Source organism: Grus americana, chromosome 1, assembly GCF_028858705.1.
Source record: "Grus americana isolate bGruAme1 chromosome 1, bGruAme1.mat, whole genome shotgun sequence".
NCBI lineage: Eukaryota > Metazoa > Chordata > Aves > Gruiformes > Gruidae > Grus > Grus americana.
Genome location: NC_072852.1, coordinates 45560970 through 45576792, shown reverse-complemented (window position 1 = coordinate 45576792; position 15823 = coordinate 45560970). Strand labels below are relative to the sequence as shown.

Sequence of the window (15823 nt, the reverse complement as noted above, 5' to 3'; positions counted from 1 at the left end):
TCGAGGTAAGGACAGGGAGAGATCACTCACTAATTATCGTCTCCAGCAAAAACAGACTGAACTTAGAGAGGGAATTCATCTAATTTATTACTAACCAAACAGAGTAGAGGAACGAGAAATAAAATCAAATCTCAAAACACGTCCCCTCACCCCTCCCATCTTCCCGGGCTCAACTTCACTCCTGGCTTCAACCTCCTCCCCTCTCAGCAGCACAGGGGGACGGGGAATGGGGGTTACGGTCAGTTCAGCACACGGTGTTTCTGCCGCTTCTTCATCCTCAGGGGGAGGACTCCTCTCATCATTCCCCTGCTCCAACATGGAGTCCCTCCCACGGGCTACAGTCCTTCACAAACTGCTCCAGCGTGGTCTCTTCCATGGGGTGCAGACCTTCAGGAGCAAACTGCTCCAGCGTGGGATCCCCCACGGGGTCACAAGTCCTGCCAGCAAACCTGCTCTGGCGTGGGCTCCTCCCTCCAAGGGTCCACATGTCCTACCAGGAGCTTGCTCCAGCGTGGGCTTCCCACAGGCCACAGCCTCCTTCAGGTGCCTCCACCTGCTCCGGCGTGGGGTCCTCCATGGGCTGCAGGTGGAATCTCTACACCCCCTCATCCTTCCTCCATGGGCTGCAGGGGGACAGCCTGCTTCACCATGGTCTTCACCACGGGCTGCAGGGGGATCTCTGCTCCGGCACCTGGAGCACCTCCTGCCCCTCCTTCTGCACTGACCTTGGTGTCTGCAGAGTTTCTTACATCTTCTCACTCCTCTCTCCGGCTGCAAAAGCTTCCCCCAACTGTTTTGTTTTCCTTCTTAAATATGTTATCACAGAGGTGCTGATTGGCTTGGCCTTGGCCAGTGGCGGGTCCGTTTTGGAGCTGGCTGGCATTGGTTCTGTCAGACACAGGGGAAGCTTCTAGCAGCTTCTCACAGAAGCCACCCCTGTAGCCCCCCACACACTACCAAAACCTTGCCACGCAAACCCAACACATAGCTCTTCCAGCATATTCTGTTAGGAAATTTGATCTGATTTATACTTCAAGCAGCTGAAGGGAATATTGCACATGGAGAAAATAAACTACTTAAAGAAAAGTTCCTGAAGCTTATTTTTTTTCTTGGAGTATTTTAGATTTGGGCTTTCAGTCAGTACAGTGTTGAGTTATAAACCAGTGTCAAAAATGACAGTTGAAAAAGAGTTTTAAAAAGCTTTTGTGAATAAAAATACTGTTTGAATACACAAAGATAGAGAATCCTCAGTTTGCTGGTCTTCACCTGCAAAGTTTCATATTTAATTTAAATCAGAATTGTTCCAGTTCTGTCCTTTACGTTTATAATTTCATTTCATCTTTGAATGTGCTCTTCTGTCGTGGTAAGCAGGCAGCTAAAATAACCACGCAGCCATTCCCTCGCTTCACCAGTGGGATGGGGGAGAGAATCGAAAAGAAAAAAAAAAAAAAAGAAACTTCTGGGTTGAGATGAAGTCAGTTTAATAGGACAGAAAAGGAGAAGGAGGAGGAGGAGGAGAAAGAGGAGGAGGAGGATGATAACGATGAAGATGATAATAATAACAGTAATAATAATAATAATAATAATAATAATAGAAGAATCTACAAAACAAGTGATGCACAGCACAACTGCTTACCAACCGAGGACAATACTCAGCTAGTTCTCAAGCCACCCCACCTCCCAGCCCACCCCCCAGTTATATACTGAGCATAATGACATCATGTGATATGGAATATCCCTCTGGCCAGTTTGGGTCAGCTGTCCTGGCCATGCCCCCCTCCCAGCTTCTTGGGCACCCCCCACCTTCTCGTTGGCAGGGCAGTATGAGAAGCTGGAAAGTCCTTGCCTGCTTAGCAACAACTCAAAACATCAGCATGTTATCAACATTATTCTCATCCTAAATCCAAAACACAGCACTACACCAGCTGCTAGGAAGAAAATTAACTCTATCCCACCTGAAACCAGGACATCTTCTTAATAATGCTTTTCATAAAAACTTTTCTGGAAAGACTGGGTAAACTCCCTCTCCTACCTACCCAAGTTACCAAATGTAGAAATCTACATTTGAGCTATAGTTAATGGAGCGGAATAACCAGTTTTATGTGCATTTCATCCTAAAATAGATCCTGACATTGGTCATATAAATTTTGGGTTTATTTTGATGGTGTAGGTTTTTTGGGTTTGGGTTTTTTTAACTCTTAGACTCTGTGGTTGAACACATTATTTCCTGCCCTGGAGCAATACAAGAGATTGAACTGTATCTGAGGGCTAATGCAAATAATCTTTTGTTTTCAATCACATAGATATAATATACTATTTTTCATATTTTTTTCATGAGATAGTAAAAAAGAGGCTTCTGTTTTGCCTCTTCCTCACTCACAGCTTCTTTGCTAATTTCAGTGTAATTGCCTCCACCTCCCCTCCACTGATATCCTCTACCTTTGGGCTGTCTTTCCAAGGTGCAGTTTCACTGCCTGCATCTGCCACTGCTCATAGCTTTTTCAAATGATATTAATGTGAAGCTGAACTGATTTCTGACATCTGGCTGATGCCCAAAGGGTTATGGACAGCTGAGTAAAAGACCACAAAGTCTTGTTAATTTGTCTTTGCTGCTGCTTGGCAGCATCATAAGCAGCCTCAGTTCCTCAAACTGTGTGTAAATCACGAATGTATCACTGCACTGCTGTGTATTTGTTTGGTATTTGGATGTCTTTTGGTATGTCAAAGGACTGAGCGGATGGTCTTTAAAAACAAAGAAGAATACTGCTGCTGAAGTCTGTGACTTAGGCTTCTATACTGACCAGGAAAAGCAAATAAAGCAAAACCAGCAAAGTGCATCCAACCAATGCACATGAATTCCAAGCATACATTGTTTATACACACATGAAATGTTCCCTTCTGCCTTTTTTCAGAGCAGAAAAATTCTCAAAGCTATACTTGCACAGTGCCTAGCAAACATGGTGGCAAGTTATAATATACATTACTTTCAATAATAATTGCTGTAAGACAGCAGGAATGCATGTGATGGCCCTCACCTATTCAAGACCTGCAGAATGTTGTGGCAGTCATCAGTGGGATAGGGAGGGAGAGAGCCAGATGGCTTGGAAGCTGGTCCAACAGAGTAGCATTAAATCCCCCAGGAATTAGCTCTATCATATGCCTGTCCCACTTGTATCTTCAAGAGCAAGCTGGATTTTTTCAGCAATGTCTTCTCTAGAAGATAAACATTTAAGACAAACCACCAAACTAAAAACAGTTCTACCAAAACACTTTGCAGACTGCAGATACCTATGTATCTGTACATGTTTTTCTCTGAGGGGACAGGCTGTGAGAAAAATCAATGTGCAACAGTGTTAGCCATATTTACTAGGCTGTAGAATTATAGTTATAAAAGTGGTACTTGTATAAAAATAGAATATGAAATTCTTTTTGTGGGGTCTAGGATTTGCACTGATTAACTCAGCAGACCTGTTGTTGCTGGAATTAGAATTGGCAGAGCTTTAATCAAAAAAACCTCCTTCCTCCTGCATCATCAGACAAGAGAGAGAGTGTTTTTATGTACTTTTTATTTTCCTCTTTAACTTTCTCCAACTCTATAGTTTTAAAAACATAGATTTTTCTATTCTCCAAAGAAAGATAGAGCAGAAATAAATTCTCTTAATCACTACATAACCAAATGCCAAAGGGCATGTCTTTGTTGTGGATACCTTTCCGAAACATATTTAAATCAAAGGTGAGGAGAGGGAAGAAAGTATATGTTCTTTAAAAGCCTTTTCATATAGTATTTTCTCAGATAATGTTCAAAAATCTCTATCTTGGTAGAAATTACCAATGATGTGCTGATATCTAAGATTGAAGCTTGTTGTCTGAGATGTTGGTAATCGTACATTTCAAAGCTATACCAAGACAACTTTCAGTTATACACTCGATTTGTGCAAGGTTGTTATGTTTTGCTGTGCATTCACATCCTTCATCCTTAAAATTTAATGAACCATCCAAGAAGTGTTAAATGTGGCGTTTCCTATATCCCCCCTCCCTGAGCTGTGTTGCAGAGTCTGGGATGGAGGATGCGGAGTCAAAGTCAACCTCACCCTTGCTTTGTCCCTGTAGTGGCTGAAGCAGTTTTCTGAACTAACTCTCTCTAGGTTTCGTACAGGTCTCGTGACACAGCTGCGCTGAACACAGCAGTGTGGTGGGGGTACAGCCACTGCTTCATGACTGGCATCCCTGGCCGCAGGGGAAGGACCGTGTCAAGTCATTTCTTTTTCATCCTGCATCATGGGACTGAGTTCAGGGAAGACATGATGTTCCTTTTCCTTTGTAAAAGGAGTAAAAAAGTAGTTTTTCACTCCACTGTCTGAAGAAAGAACTTCTCCTTATTACCTCATATGCCTTCTCTTACTTTTCCCAGAAGGAGTTGTTGGTCTACATTTGAAGTCTGGCATATTGGGAATTCATAAACCCACATAGCGTAGACGGTACGAGCTCACATGAGACAAAGCAGGCAATGACTTGCAGAGGGGGTACAGTAGGAAGTTCCCAGACAGATGTAGGAAACTTTGAATTAATACAAGTTGGGTTTTTATACTGTAATGGCTATTTTTTGAATATGAAGGGTATGAAGGATAAACCATCACGGAAGCTTAGCTATCTATGATTACAATTTCCAGACAGACTTATCTTGAGAATGCTACTGAAGGACCACTTTGCAGTTGGTCAAAATAATTCAGTCTACATTCTGACGATTTGGCGTGGTGAGGATATTTCAACTGATTAGGCACAGCACAAATTCTTTTATGTATATGTATGTACAGTTAAATGATAAACACGTGTTAAGTGCCTATAAAGAGTATCCTATCTAACTTGTACTTTCCTAAGTAAATACACAAGCCAAAAATAGCAAACCATGAATCTCTTCTTTTAAAATAGAATTAACTTGTCCTCAGTGCTGATATTTGAGAATTTATAGTGGTGGGAATTTTTTTATGGTTTTCCCATCATACGAACACTTATCTAGTCATGAAGCCAGATAACATGGTGCTTAAATCAAAAGTACAAACATTGATTGGCTCCTTCAGGGAAAAAGACATTCACGTCTTACCTAGTGGGAATGCTTAGTTGCAAAATTCCTCAAGACTGTCTTTCAAGCTTTTCATCGTTATTACACACATTCATACTGTGAGATTTATTTTTAGTTGTTCTGCTGCTGGAAAATTACAAAAAGAAAAAAAAAAAGAAATTTAGCCTTTATGCTATATTTTTCCTGAAAAAATATACATAATAAATGATGTAAAAACACTGTTGAGAACATGAATCCTGTTTGCAGCCTAAAGTACCCTGATAAGGACATGAAAAATGAGCACTGAGGAGATCGACATGATCACAAGCCTGAATGAAGGCTTCTGTGCTTTATCCCTTACTATCTTCTCCTTGCACTTGTAAACCGAGAGTTGAGGTATACCCTTCTGGGCCTCCCTAATGTACATGGGGGGTTCCTACCGGCTGCTCCTTTTTGTTTGCTCACACTCGTACCAAATAGGCATGTCCCAGAGTCCATAGCCCAGGCAGAGCAGAATATCTCTCAGGATCGCAAGAAGGCGCTGCGTTCTGCACTCAGCCAAGGGCACATTTTCTCCTGCCTCATCCTGCTTCCAGGAGATTAGAGGGCAAATTGTCCCTCTGCAGGAAACTTGACAAGCTGGCACATGCATTCAGGGAAATGAGGGAAATATTACTACACAATAAAACTGATTCTGTCTCCTATTTTTTTCCCTACGTAGAGATCTGAGGACTGGAACAGGAACAGCCTTTGAATAGGCTTCACCTGACTTTTGTGGGACAAGCAAAGTTGTATGCTGTTGCTGAAAATGATTTAGGTATTCTTTTGGCTTTGCTGCCTGCTGTAGTCATACAGTAAGAATGAGACTACAAGAAGTAAAATTTTCAAATTAGAGCAAGTATTATTCACTGTATTTTGAACATGTTTTCAGAATTTTGGCTTCATTTTGCCTTTGAGAAAGCTCTGATAGTCCCTATGGCCCATGTCTTGTTTTTGAGATTTCTTTCTCCCACAAGATCTGTGAGGTTTTTGAAAACTGTACAGGCTCCTCAGGTGGGCTCAAGCTCTATCTAACCTGGATCTGTCAGAGGTCTGATCTCCTGGGACCCTGTGCACAGTTTAGCAGCGTTCTTAACATGCCTTCCTAAATGACACTTGTCTTATTGCAGGGCAGTATGCAGACACATGGGAACTGCTGGATCTGCCTTCCCCACAGCCTGGGCTTCGGTGACAAAAAAGATTATTACTGTACGCTGGGGACCGCTCTGGCAGCTGGGTCATGAGAGGAGCAGGGTTTCAGGGAGTGCAGGAAAGCACTGTAGGTGTAGTCAGCTGGTGGGTTGGTTTGGTTCGGTTTGGTTTTCTTTCATTTTCTTTTCCTTCCTTCCTTCCTTCCTTCTTTCCTTCCTTCCTTTAGTCATTGATAAAATGACTTGGAACTGGACGTGGAATGTAAATATCAGACTCTTTGTGCTTCGTTAGAGCAAAAGAGCAGTCAGCACGATTTCCACAGACCTAGTTTGAAAAGCAATTAGCATAACATTCCAACATGTTCTTACACTTTCATATTTTTACATGGTATCAAAGGAGCATGTCCTTTGTTTTCTACACTTGCAATAAAAAAAATCTTGTAGTTTGAAAAGACTTTATGCGAAGGAAATTCTAAAAATTAGGCAAGGAAATATTTTTCAGTTTTGACTAAGAACTCTTCAGACAGTTCCTTTCTAGACTTTTTATTAACTAAATTTTTAATGATGGAATATATGCCTGAATTAGCTCTGTGCCTCGGTACAACACAGAGGCATGATCTTGAGTTATTTTAATGGCTGTATGAACTCAAACTCTGATTCTCTGATCACTGTTCCGAATCTTTATTTGCTATAATAAATTTCTCATAAGTTCAATACATTGAAATCAATATTTTATAGTGTAAATGTAAGAAGTTATTTTAACTATGCTGATTTTCAGCATTCACATCTCAAAAGATTTTTAAAATGAAATCAAAAAATAATTAGACAGCTCAGTCACTGTGATACAGGTAAACAAATAAATATGAATCTTACCATCTCTTTAAAATGGTCTTTTAATAATGTATCTTTGTATCACCATGTGTTTCTACATTTTAGGGTTTAAGGGCCAGATCTTGCAAATTTTTACATGTAGATTTAATTCTACAGAGACAGCAAGTTCCCTGTAGCTCAGTGGGAATACTCCCATGTACGAAGTCAAGTATGTACATGTTAGTGTACATACCAGAGAGCTGCTGTTGATATAGATGGTTGTAGAGGGTGGTTTTTGTTATTTCTTTGTAGTTTTTTTCTGCAGCTTATCATCATCAAGCATACAATAATTATTAATTTATGTATCAACAAGATCAGGTTGCTCAGATCCCCATCTGACCTGGCCTTGAACACTTCCAGGGATGGGGCATCTACCACCTCTCTGGGCAACTTGTTCCAGTGCTTCACCACCCTCACAGTGAAGAATTTCTTCCTAATATCTAATCTAAATCTACCCTCTTTTAGTTTAAACCCATTACCCTTTGTCATATCGCTACAGACCTTACTAAAAAGTCTGTCCCCATCTTTCTTATCAGCCCCGTTTAAGTATTGAAAGGCCACAATAAGGTCTCCTCCGAGCTCTCTCTTCTTCATGCTAACCATCCTTATATACATCTTTGTATATATTGCATTTTATAGATGCAAATTTATTATATATTTATGTGTACACACACATGCACAGACATACCAATTCTGGTCACACAAATGATACTCCTTTTAATTTCCTTAACTTCAGAGTGTGGACACTGTATCTGTATCTGTGTATCTGTGGAGTTAAAAGCACTAAGTTGATAATTTAGGACCATTCATGTACTTCCCATATTTACAATGTTATTGCACATAACTGAATAGTTAACTGAATGAGAAAGTATAATTAAAGAACAAGGATCTTATATTAAAGGATTTTTTTAGATGGGGGAAGAAAAATAAATTATGTCTATTTTAGTTCAACAATAAAAGATGACTTTCTGCACAGAACCAACTGACAGCTTCAGATAAGAGGTCCCTCGCGAAGACAACTTTGATATACTAAGAGCAACTGATAGTAAGATGGGGCAATATAAAGCATTAGGTTTAGTGAAAAGATTATTGTTGATGGGTTTGTTGAATTTTTTGAAGAAATATCTAACATTGTTTTCTAGTACAAATGATAAATCACAGTGACTTTTTTTGTTGTTTAATTTAGATGATCTAATAAAAGCTCAAACTCGTTTTTCAGGGATAACTATGCATTTCCATTGAATAATCAGTGTCCTGTCCAGTCATGTTTTGAAATGGTCTTCCATAAACGAGAACACGTTGGTGGGATGATTGTTACTGATAGGTATTCAGTAGTCTGTCTGTGAATTTTAAATATACGTCTGAGATTATTAAAGTACTTTTTGCCAACATCTGGATATATCACTTTCTCTTTAGAACAGGCAATATGAATGGCATCTGAGAATATATTTTGTTACTGCGAATTCACATGATAACTCAAAGTTAGTAGAATAGACTCATACTATCAAAGATATCACACATATATGCTGTATCTGTGGTGTGATGTACCATGATATGCCATGATGACCTTACAGTCTTCAATTTTAACAGGGGATATTTGTTTTGTAGCATTACTTCTAGTCCAGCCCACACTTAAAAAAACCCCCAAAACCCAAACCAATGGATTCTGCATTAGTGTACATTTGTGTACATGTATGCATCAGTGCAATATAGATTAAACTGATTTCAACTTGAGTTGAAGGTACTGGTCGTTGAACTAATCATTTAAGGTGTGGGGGATATTACATGGAACAGGCTTCACTTCTGGATAGGCTTAGCTGAAGCCTCTTTCCTAGTCTGAGTGCAAAGAATAGGCAGTGAAATGCAAACTTCTTGAAATATTGTACCTATGTATTATGGAAGTGTTCTTTTTGGTTTTGTTTTGTTTTTTTTCTCCAACTACTAAAGTAACAAATAGAATACTTTCTACAGGAATCGCTTTAGAAAGTAGCTAACGGGTCCACTCCTTTGGGGCTTTTTACCTTGATGACTGTTCCGACAGCTTGCTAAGCATGACCTCATTTAGCTCCCCCGTAAAAGAGATGACACATAAGGGAAGAAATGGTTCTTTTCTGACGTTGCCTATCTTCACTAATTAATATGAGTAAATAAAATTTTCAATAGACTAAACCATCTCAATAAAATTTTGGACTGTGGTGAGTGATATAAGACTTGTCACCAAGAATTCTTGTCAAGAAACATCAGGTATTGCTCTGAGAGAGAATTTTTTTATTTCTGAGAGCAGGATTATTATTATTTTTCTAGTAAGTAGGTTCCACCTGTCAAATACCTACATTATAGAAGTCAAAGAGTTGGGGAAGATTCTGCACAGGGCTCTTCAATCTATCAATAAATTAGATTTTAATTTGTCAGCAGCTTTGGATACCACTGATTATAAAACCTGACTTCCTTTTTTATTCCATTTCCTTATTTTGGACATGGCCTTGAAATTAGTGCTGTACTGCTCACATTATAACTGAGAGCAGGAGTTCCTGCTTTACCAGAGCTTTGAGTGGGGACTTGCTAAGAAGGATTTGATTGTAACAACAACAATGTTGGTATTTAGGAAAATATGTCTTGTTTCATGTGATCTGAACAGCAAGATCACTTGAAAGCCCGGTGTAACTAACCAGTTAAAAAAATGCAGTTGCTACATGGTGTAAACTCAGGAATATGTATGTTAGACTTCATGAATTTTCACCTGATTCTCGTAGGTTAACTCACAGATTTAGCTAAAACTGTGTTTAATTTTAGTGCTTCCACAGAAGCTTGAAACTGTAGTGTCATGTATCCTTTGTCACCATTTCCATCTAGCTGTGAAATGCAGGCCAGTTTGGTGCATATGTGGACTATTATTCATGATTATTGTCTGATGCTGTCTTGGAAACTCCAGGAGGTGTAGCTTGGCTGTCTATGTACCTAGAGGGCTTTTCATAGGGGATACATTTTCAGATGTGCCACAGCCTCATACAAGGCTTTCGTATGGGGGAATCCAAAAGAGAGAGGAGAAGGAGCCTGGAAACATTTCTGGGTCTATCATTTAGGATACAGCTTGAGAATCTGTCCCCATGCATGTGGTTCACAGCAAATAGTAGCTGAAGTGCTCATCCCAAGCAAGAATTTATACATGTTCAACAGCTTCATTTTAAGAATTTTCTCTCCCTGTTGACCCTGTTTCCTCCTCTGATAAATTTTAATGCTTATGCATTTTCTCAAGGAGGAAGACCAAACTGTAATAGAAAGTTTCATGAATATTAATTCTAATAGGTTATCGTTACTAGGCTAGAAAGTAATAAGTAGATGCTATAATACTGGATGCACTCCTCAATGGGATAAATATTTTATCAACATGCATGAGATGGGAATTGCTGCATTACTTACACTGCATAACTCATTCATGGATTTTGTATCTAAAATGATTGCCAGTAAAATCTTCATGACAATACAATGTATTGCCTTAACATGCATAGTTGGAAGACAAACAATTTTAGAATTAATGCATAAATTTTATACTTTTTATTAAATATTTTTCTTTCATTTCTCTTCTCTTACACTTGATATTTTAAGTACTATGAGTCCAGTTAGATATGTAAGGCTATAAGGAAATAGCCTTACAGCATTGAAATACCAGGGATCACTGATTTTCACTTATGTAAAGTTTCCGATAGCAGGCCTGAAGAGACAAAATAGTGGACCTTAAACCTATCAGCTGCTAGAATTGAACACTGTTCATTTTATACCTTTCATCAATAAGCCTTTAATCACAGTTTTACAAGAGGAAAGAGGGGGAAAACTGTTTACAAAATAATTTGAAAAATTAGGCTAAAGTTACTCAGAGATTATTGCTGTTAACAGTGATGGACAGTAAAGATGAATTAGTTAACAGAGCTCAGATGCAGCAGTCAAAAGTATACAGTAGATCTAACTTTTCACACAAAAGTGCAAAATTATCAGAAAACATCATATATGAGACATACATAATTAAAAATGTGCAAAAATGTGTAAACATAGTAGTTGTATATTTATAAACATTGAGATTAAATTCAATAAGCATTGAACTATTATTAAATAAAGACATGTGAGACTGAAATAATGAAAGGAAGAAGTTTATAATGTGTATGTTTTCTTGTGCTGAGATACTGTTTAATTAAGATAGTGTCATGCTGACATAACGTGGGCTGTGTTTTCCGTACAAAATTCTGGAGCAACAGTGGTGTTAAAGATCCATCTAAACATGATACATGAATTGACCATGAAGTTACTTTGCATGGAAATGTTCTTTTCAAAAGTAACTGCTTTGTATGAAGTGAAATCTCCTTTAAAAAACAAACAAACAAACAAACATTAAAAAAGCATTATAAAAATGTTTTCAAATATTTAAGGGTGTAAATCTAAAGAAGGGAAATCTGACAGAAGCAAGTTAAGAACTTTCAGGATGCATGGAGAGTTTTGCTTAAAATTCAAGATTTAGTCTTTTTGGTACTACTAATAGCATAATTCTTCTTTAAAACATTGAAAATTTAAAACTCTTTCCAATATTTAAAAACTGTTACAAATCACAATGTGAAGTTCATTGGCAATATGTGGTTTGTAGATAGATGAACATGGATACATGTCTGTGGCTGTTATTAAATGCATTGATAGTGTGCACATTTTTGTTTACTGCAAAAGTAAGTAATAATATACAGTCAGGCTTAACTTCCTCATAAATTATAATAGTAAAGTCATTATAAAACACATCTTGCAATATGTTGTATTTTCCAAATTTTATATTGTGTTATTAGAAATACTTGAATCCAAAAATAACGTCTTTTTGTCAGTTCTGAATACCAGGTTTACTGAACTGAGTTCGTAAACAGTCACAGATATAAAGCTTAGGTCAGTATTTACTTTGAGAGATGATGAAGCTCAACTATAAATAGCATGAACATTGTATGTATTGTTACATATGCTCTCAACAATGGAAAGAAATTGCTTAGGGGTTTAGTCCAGAACTGTTTTTTGTTTGGTTTTGGCTTTGGTTTCTTAAATGGCAGTCAGGATAGATTGAACCAGAGGTTTAAAAAGTACTTTTAGAACTTTTTGAAAATTTCTGTTGTTAATTTCCTCTGAAGTAGATATTGCTATCTGAAGAAATGTCAACTGGTCAGATTGCCTACTAGTTGAGGTCTTTATAAAGAATGTTTTATGTTGGGCTCTGCAAAAATAAGTGAAAAAGTCATGAAAAAGGAGGAAAAATAGCATTCAATGCTAAGATATATTCTTCAGATAGCTGAAGGGACTTCCAGATTTTTATCCACACATAAGTTTTTTCCTATTATTTTTCCACTCTTACGATTATTTGGTGCAACAGAGAAGTCTGAGACAGCAAGAAAAAATTATCAGTTTAATAGGTAAATTCTGCCTAATAATTTAATAGGTTTACTTCTTTTGATTTCTTTCTATAAGATATTTTAATTTGGCGGAGAAGATCCTACTTTCTTCAAACCTCACAAACAGGTAAACCTCTGGCTTTATGCAGAGACCTCAGATTAAAGTTAGCCATGGAGCTATGATTATTTCTCCATGGTTATCTGACTATATGACAGTGCTTCAGGGTTTATTTCTGTGAACGCAGTACAGAACACCAAAGTGACTTTCTATTTAGTTGTTCTCAGCGTCTCATGAGCCAGGAGATGTAACAATACTTTCAATTTTTTTATGTGAATTTCAGTTGAGCCACATTTTTGTTCTCTTAGATCAACTTGCTTGAATGATAATAGCATTCATCTTGTTAGCATGGTGTAATTTAAATATACTTTAGCACTGTACAAAGTTCTGTTCCATTCAGCAGAATCTCTGTTGCCCCCTTTTTCAGATGACGGTTGCTGCTGGTACGAGCATTGAGAATAACATTCAAAGGACCATATCCTGCCCTAATGTATGTTCAAAATATCTTGGATTTTTTTTGTAATTTAATTGCAAAGCCTCCTTATGTGAATTTGATATTTTGTTGCCCACAGAACCTTGTGCATTTTGGGATTACTTCACATTGTATATTTCAGAGTCAATGAATATTGTACTACAAGTGAGGTCTCAGCCTATCAAAATTACTGAATTACTGTCATTTTTTTCTATATGGTTTGATGGTGCAGCTAAATAAAGATAATGATAATATATTCACAGCTCCTTCTGCATTTACCTTGCTTCCCACCTAGCTCAATGCTCCTGTCAGTTGAAATCAGTAGCACAGCAATAGGCAAAAGGAGGAAAGCAACAAGAGGCTATATTTATTCTACTTAACCTTGTTCTGAATTGGATTTTGATACAAAGATGTGTAATACTAAATTTAGAAGGAAGGTAATTTCATTTTTCTTGCTTAAACTAATATATCCCATGACTTGAAATAGAAGAGGGGAGGAGTTACTATTGCTCGTGAAAGGCAGAATAAGAAATCTATTTTGTTAACAAAAGCATATTATTCACTTGTAGTATAATAGGTCATTTATCTTTTTCTACAAAAACTATTCAGATAATGGAAAGTCATTGGTCCAAAATTGAACTCTTATACATTAATGGGGAAACATTAATGAGAATTTGGGATGTACCACTGAGAAAAGACTGTGGCTCTGCATTGTATAGAAGCTATTTTTTGTAATGTAATGTAATGTGTTTAATAATTATTTTTGTTTTCAGCTGAAGATTATGTTTATAGGGGAACTAGCAGAAGGAATTCTGGATAAACATTTCCATCACATTAAGTTCTTTTAAGATATAACAAATGATCAAAGTACACACAGAATATAGTTAAAATAGCTAATAGCTAAGAGGAAAAATACTGTCATTTAATATTGGCAAGAAGTGAGTTTGTCCTCCCAGTTTGGGAAAAAAAATTCAACATCTTAAAATAATCTTTTTTTCTGGAAAGTTTGTGCTCTTAAGGGAACATAGAGAAATTCTTTACACTGCATTCTTAGAAGATACTGCATCTGACTATCTGAATCATTATGGATTTCTGAATACATTCCTTGAATGGACCAATATTATAAATTCTTGGCTGTGATTTGTACTGTTTGATTCCAGTTTCAGACTTGCTTGTATGCAGAGGAAAAAAGCTTCCTCAATACATAATGTATGATTAATGTCCAATCTCTTGCGGATTTTCAACATGACTTTAACTTCTCCAAGGCAATTTTAGTGTCTCATTCTGCAAGTAGTACCATTTTTAATGGAAGATAGCAATATGAAAGATGATAATATGACAGAACTGGCAAGCATGGAAAAATGCAGGATTTCAGATTTAGTTCTGGAAGTCCATACAATTACTTCAAAGTTGTTTGGGGTCTTTTAGTTTGTTTTCTTTTTTTTTTTTTTTTTTTTTGAAAAGTACGTTAAGTCAGGATCTAAATAGATCCTTTCTTAATAAAATAAACCAACAATTCAAGTGGTTACCTTTTATTCTTTGGATTATATCTGTTACCACTAAAATCAGTAATTCATTAACTGCCATTGAACAAGAATATCCTTATTCTTGCCTTTAGAGATCAAAAGAGCTGTCATTGTAAACTACAGTTCTTAATTATCCCACATTTTTAATTTTGTTCCTTCTCTTTGGACTTCTGTGAGGATTTTTTTTCTCCAAAAAGAAATATATCAACCTCCACAAGAAAGGGGATGAAATTTAGAATTTGTTAAATGCTTTTCTAACTTCATCTCCTGATTTTCCTGCCTAATGTTGAATTTAATGTTGTTGTCTCTCCTCTAGAGACAGTGGAGGCTGGAGTCAGTCTCACCTGTTGGCTCTCTGTTGACTAAAAAGAGGACCTAAAATGCCATCTTGTCTTAGATACCTTGCTTATAAGTAATTAAAATTAAGAAATACAAACTCTGTGTTTTTCCAATTTAGAGATGATGTTTATGATAAGAATTACCTCACCAAACTGTAGCCTCCTAAAAGGCTGACGTTCAGTTAAGCTATGATGCAGCCACTTTCAATGAAGGAAACAAGGTATACCATTTGAAGAATCATCCCCTCTTAAAATAGCTTGGATGGATTGTCACTGAGGGGTCTTTTTCTCTTAACTTAAGCAGTAGATTAGGCGAATAGCTTAGCCTAGACATTAAAGACCATTCTCAAAGCTGAAACTTGGAAAAAAATGCAATTCCTGTGTAGATAATAGTGAAAAAATCTTGCAATTCAGTTGAAAGACTAGGCTTTAATAGTTCCCTCTGCAATGTCTCCATGAACTAAAAAGAATTCTTAAATGGTCTTTAATAAAAAAGTTAGTTCCCACTTAAAGTAAAAACTTTCATTTTTAAAACTATTGTTTATTTCGTCCCCAGGGGACGATAACACAGTTCAGTCACAAAGGGTGTGAAACAAGGTCTTGCCAGTATTATTTACTTATACCCAGAGTCATTGTCAAGTGGTCATGAGGCCTAATTTTAGATTCTCACTTTATAAATAGGTACAAAGTATCAGCTTCTTAAAAGGAGATGCAGTATTTGTTCAGTTTCAGACTTCCATATAATTCTTTATGAAAGTTTATCTTATGCAGATGATATTTTATACTTTAATTCCTCAAATTTCTTTTGCAGTTTTATCAGATTTTTGAATTTAGAATTAATAATGACCAAAAGTCCTGTTAGATAAAAGGAATCCTGTTCAGAGACAGCATATAAACCC

At 37.1% G+C, this 15823-nt stretch overlaps 1 protein-coding gene across 8 annotated transcripts in view; it reads left to right on the top strand.

The window, feature by feature from the left end:
* Nucleotides 1-15823, top strand: part of PPFIA2 (PTPRF interacting protein alpha 2) — a 355402-nt gene that overhangs the window by 170459 nt on the left and 169120 nt on the right. For 5 of the 8 annotated variants that reach the window (XM_054832748.1, XM_054832758.1, XM_054832803.1 and 2 more), the window contains one exon: nucleotides 13016-13078. The exons of the other annotated variants lie outside the window; for them this stretch is intronic. In XM_054832748.1, the coding sequence (XP_054688723.1) occupies nucleotides 13016-13078 (63 nt within the window). The remainder of the gene's footprint in view (nucleotides 1-13015; nucleotides 13079-15823) is intronic. 8 annotated transcript variants of the gene reach the window in all.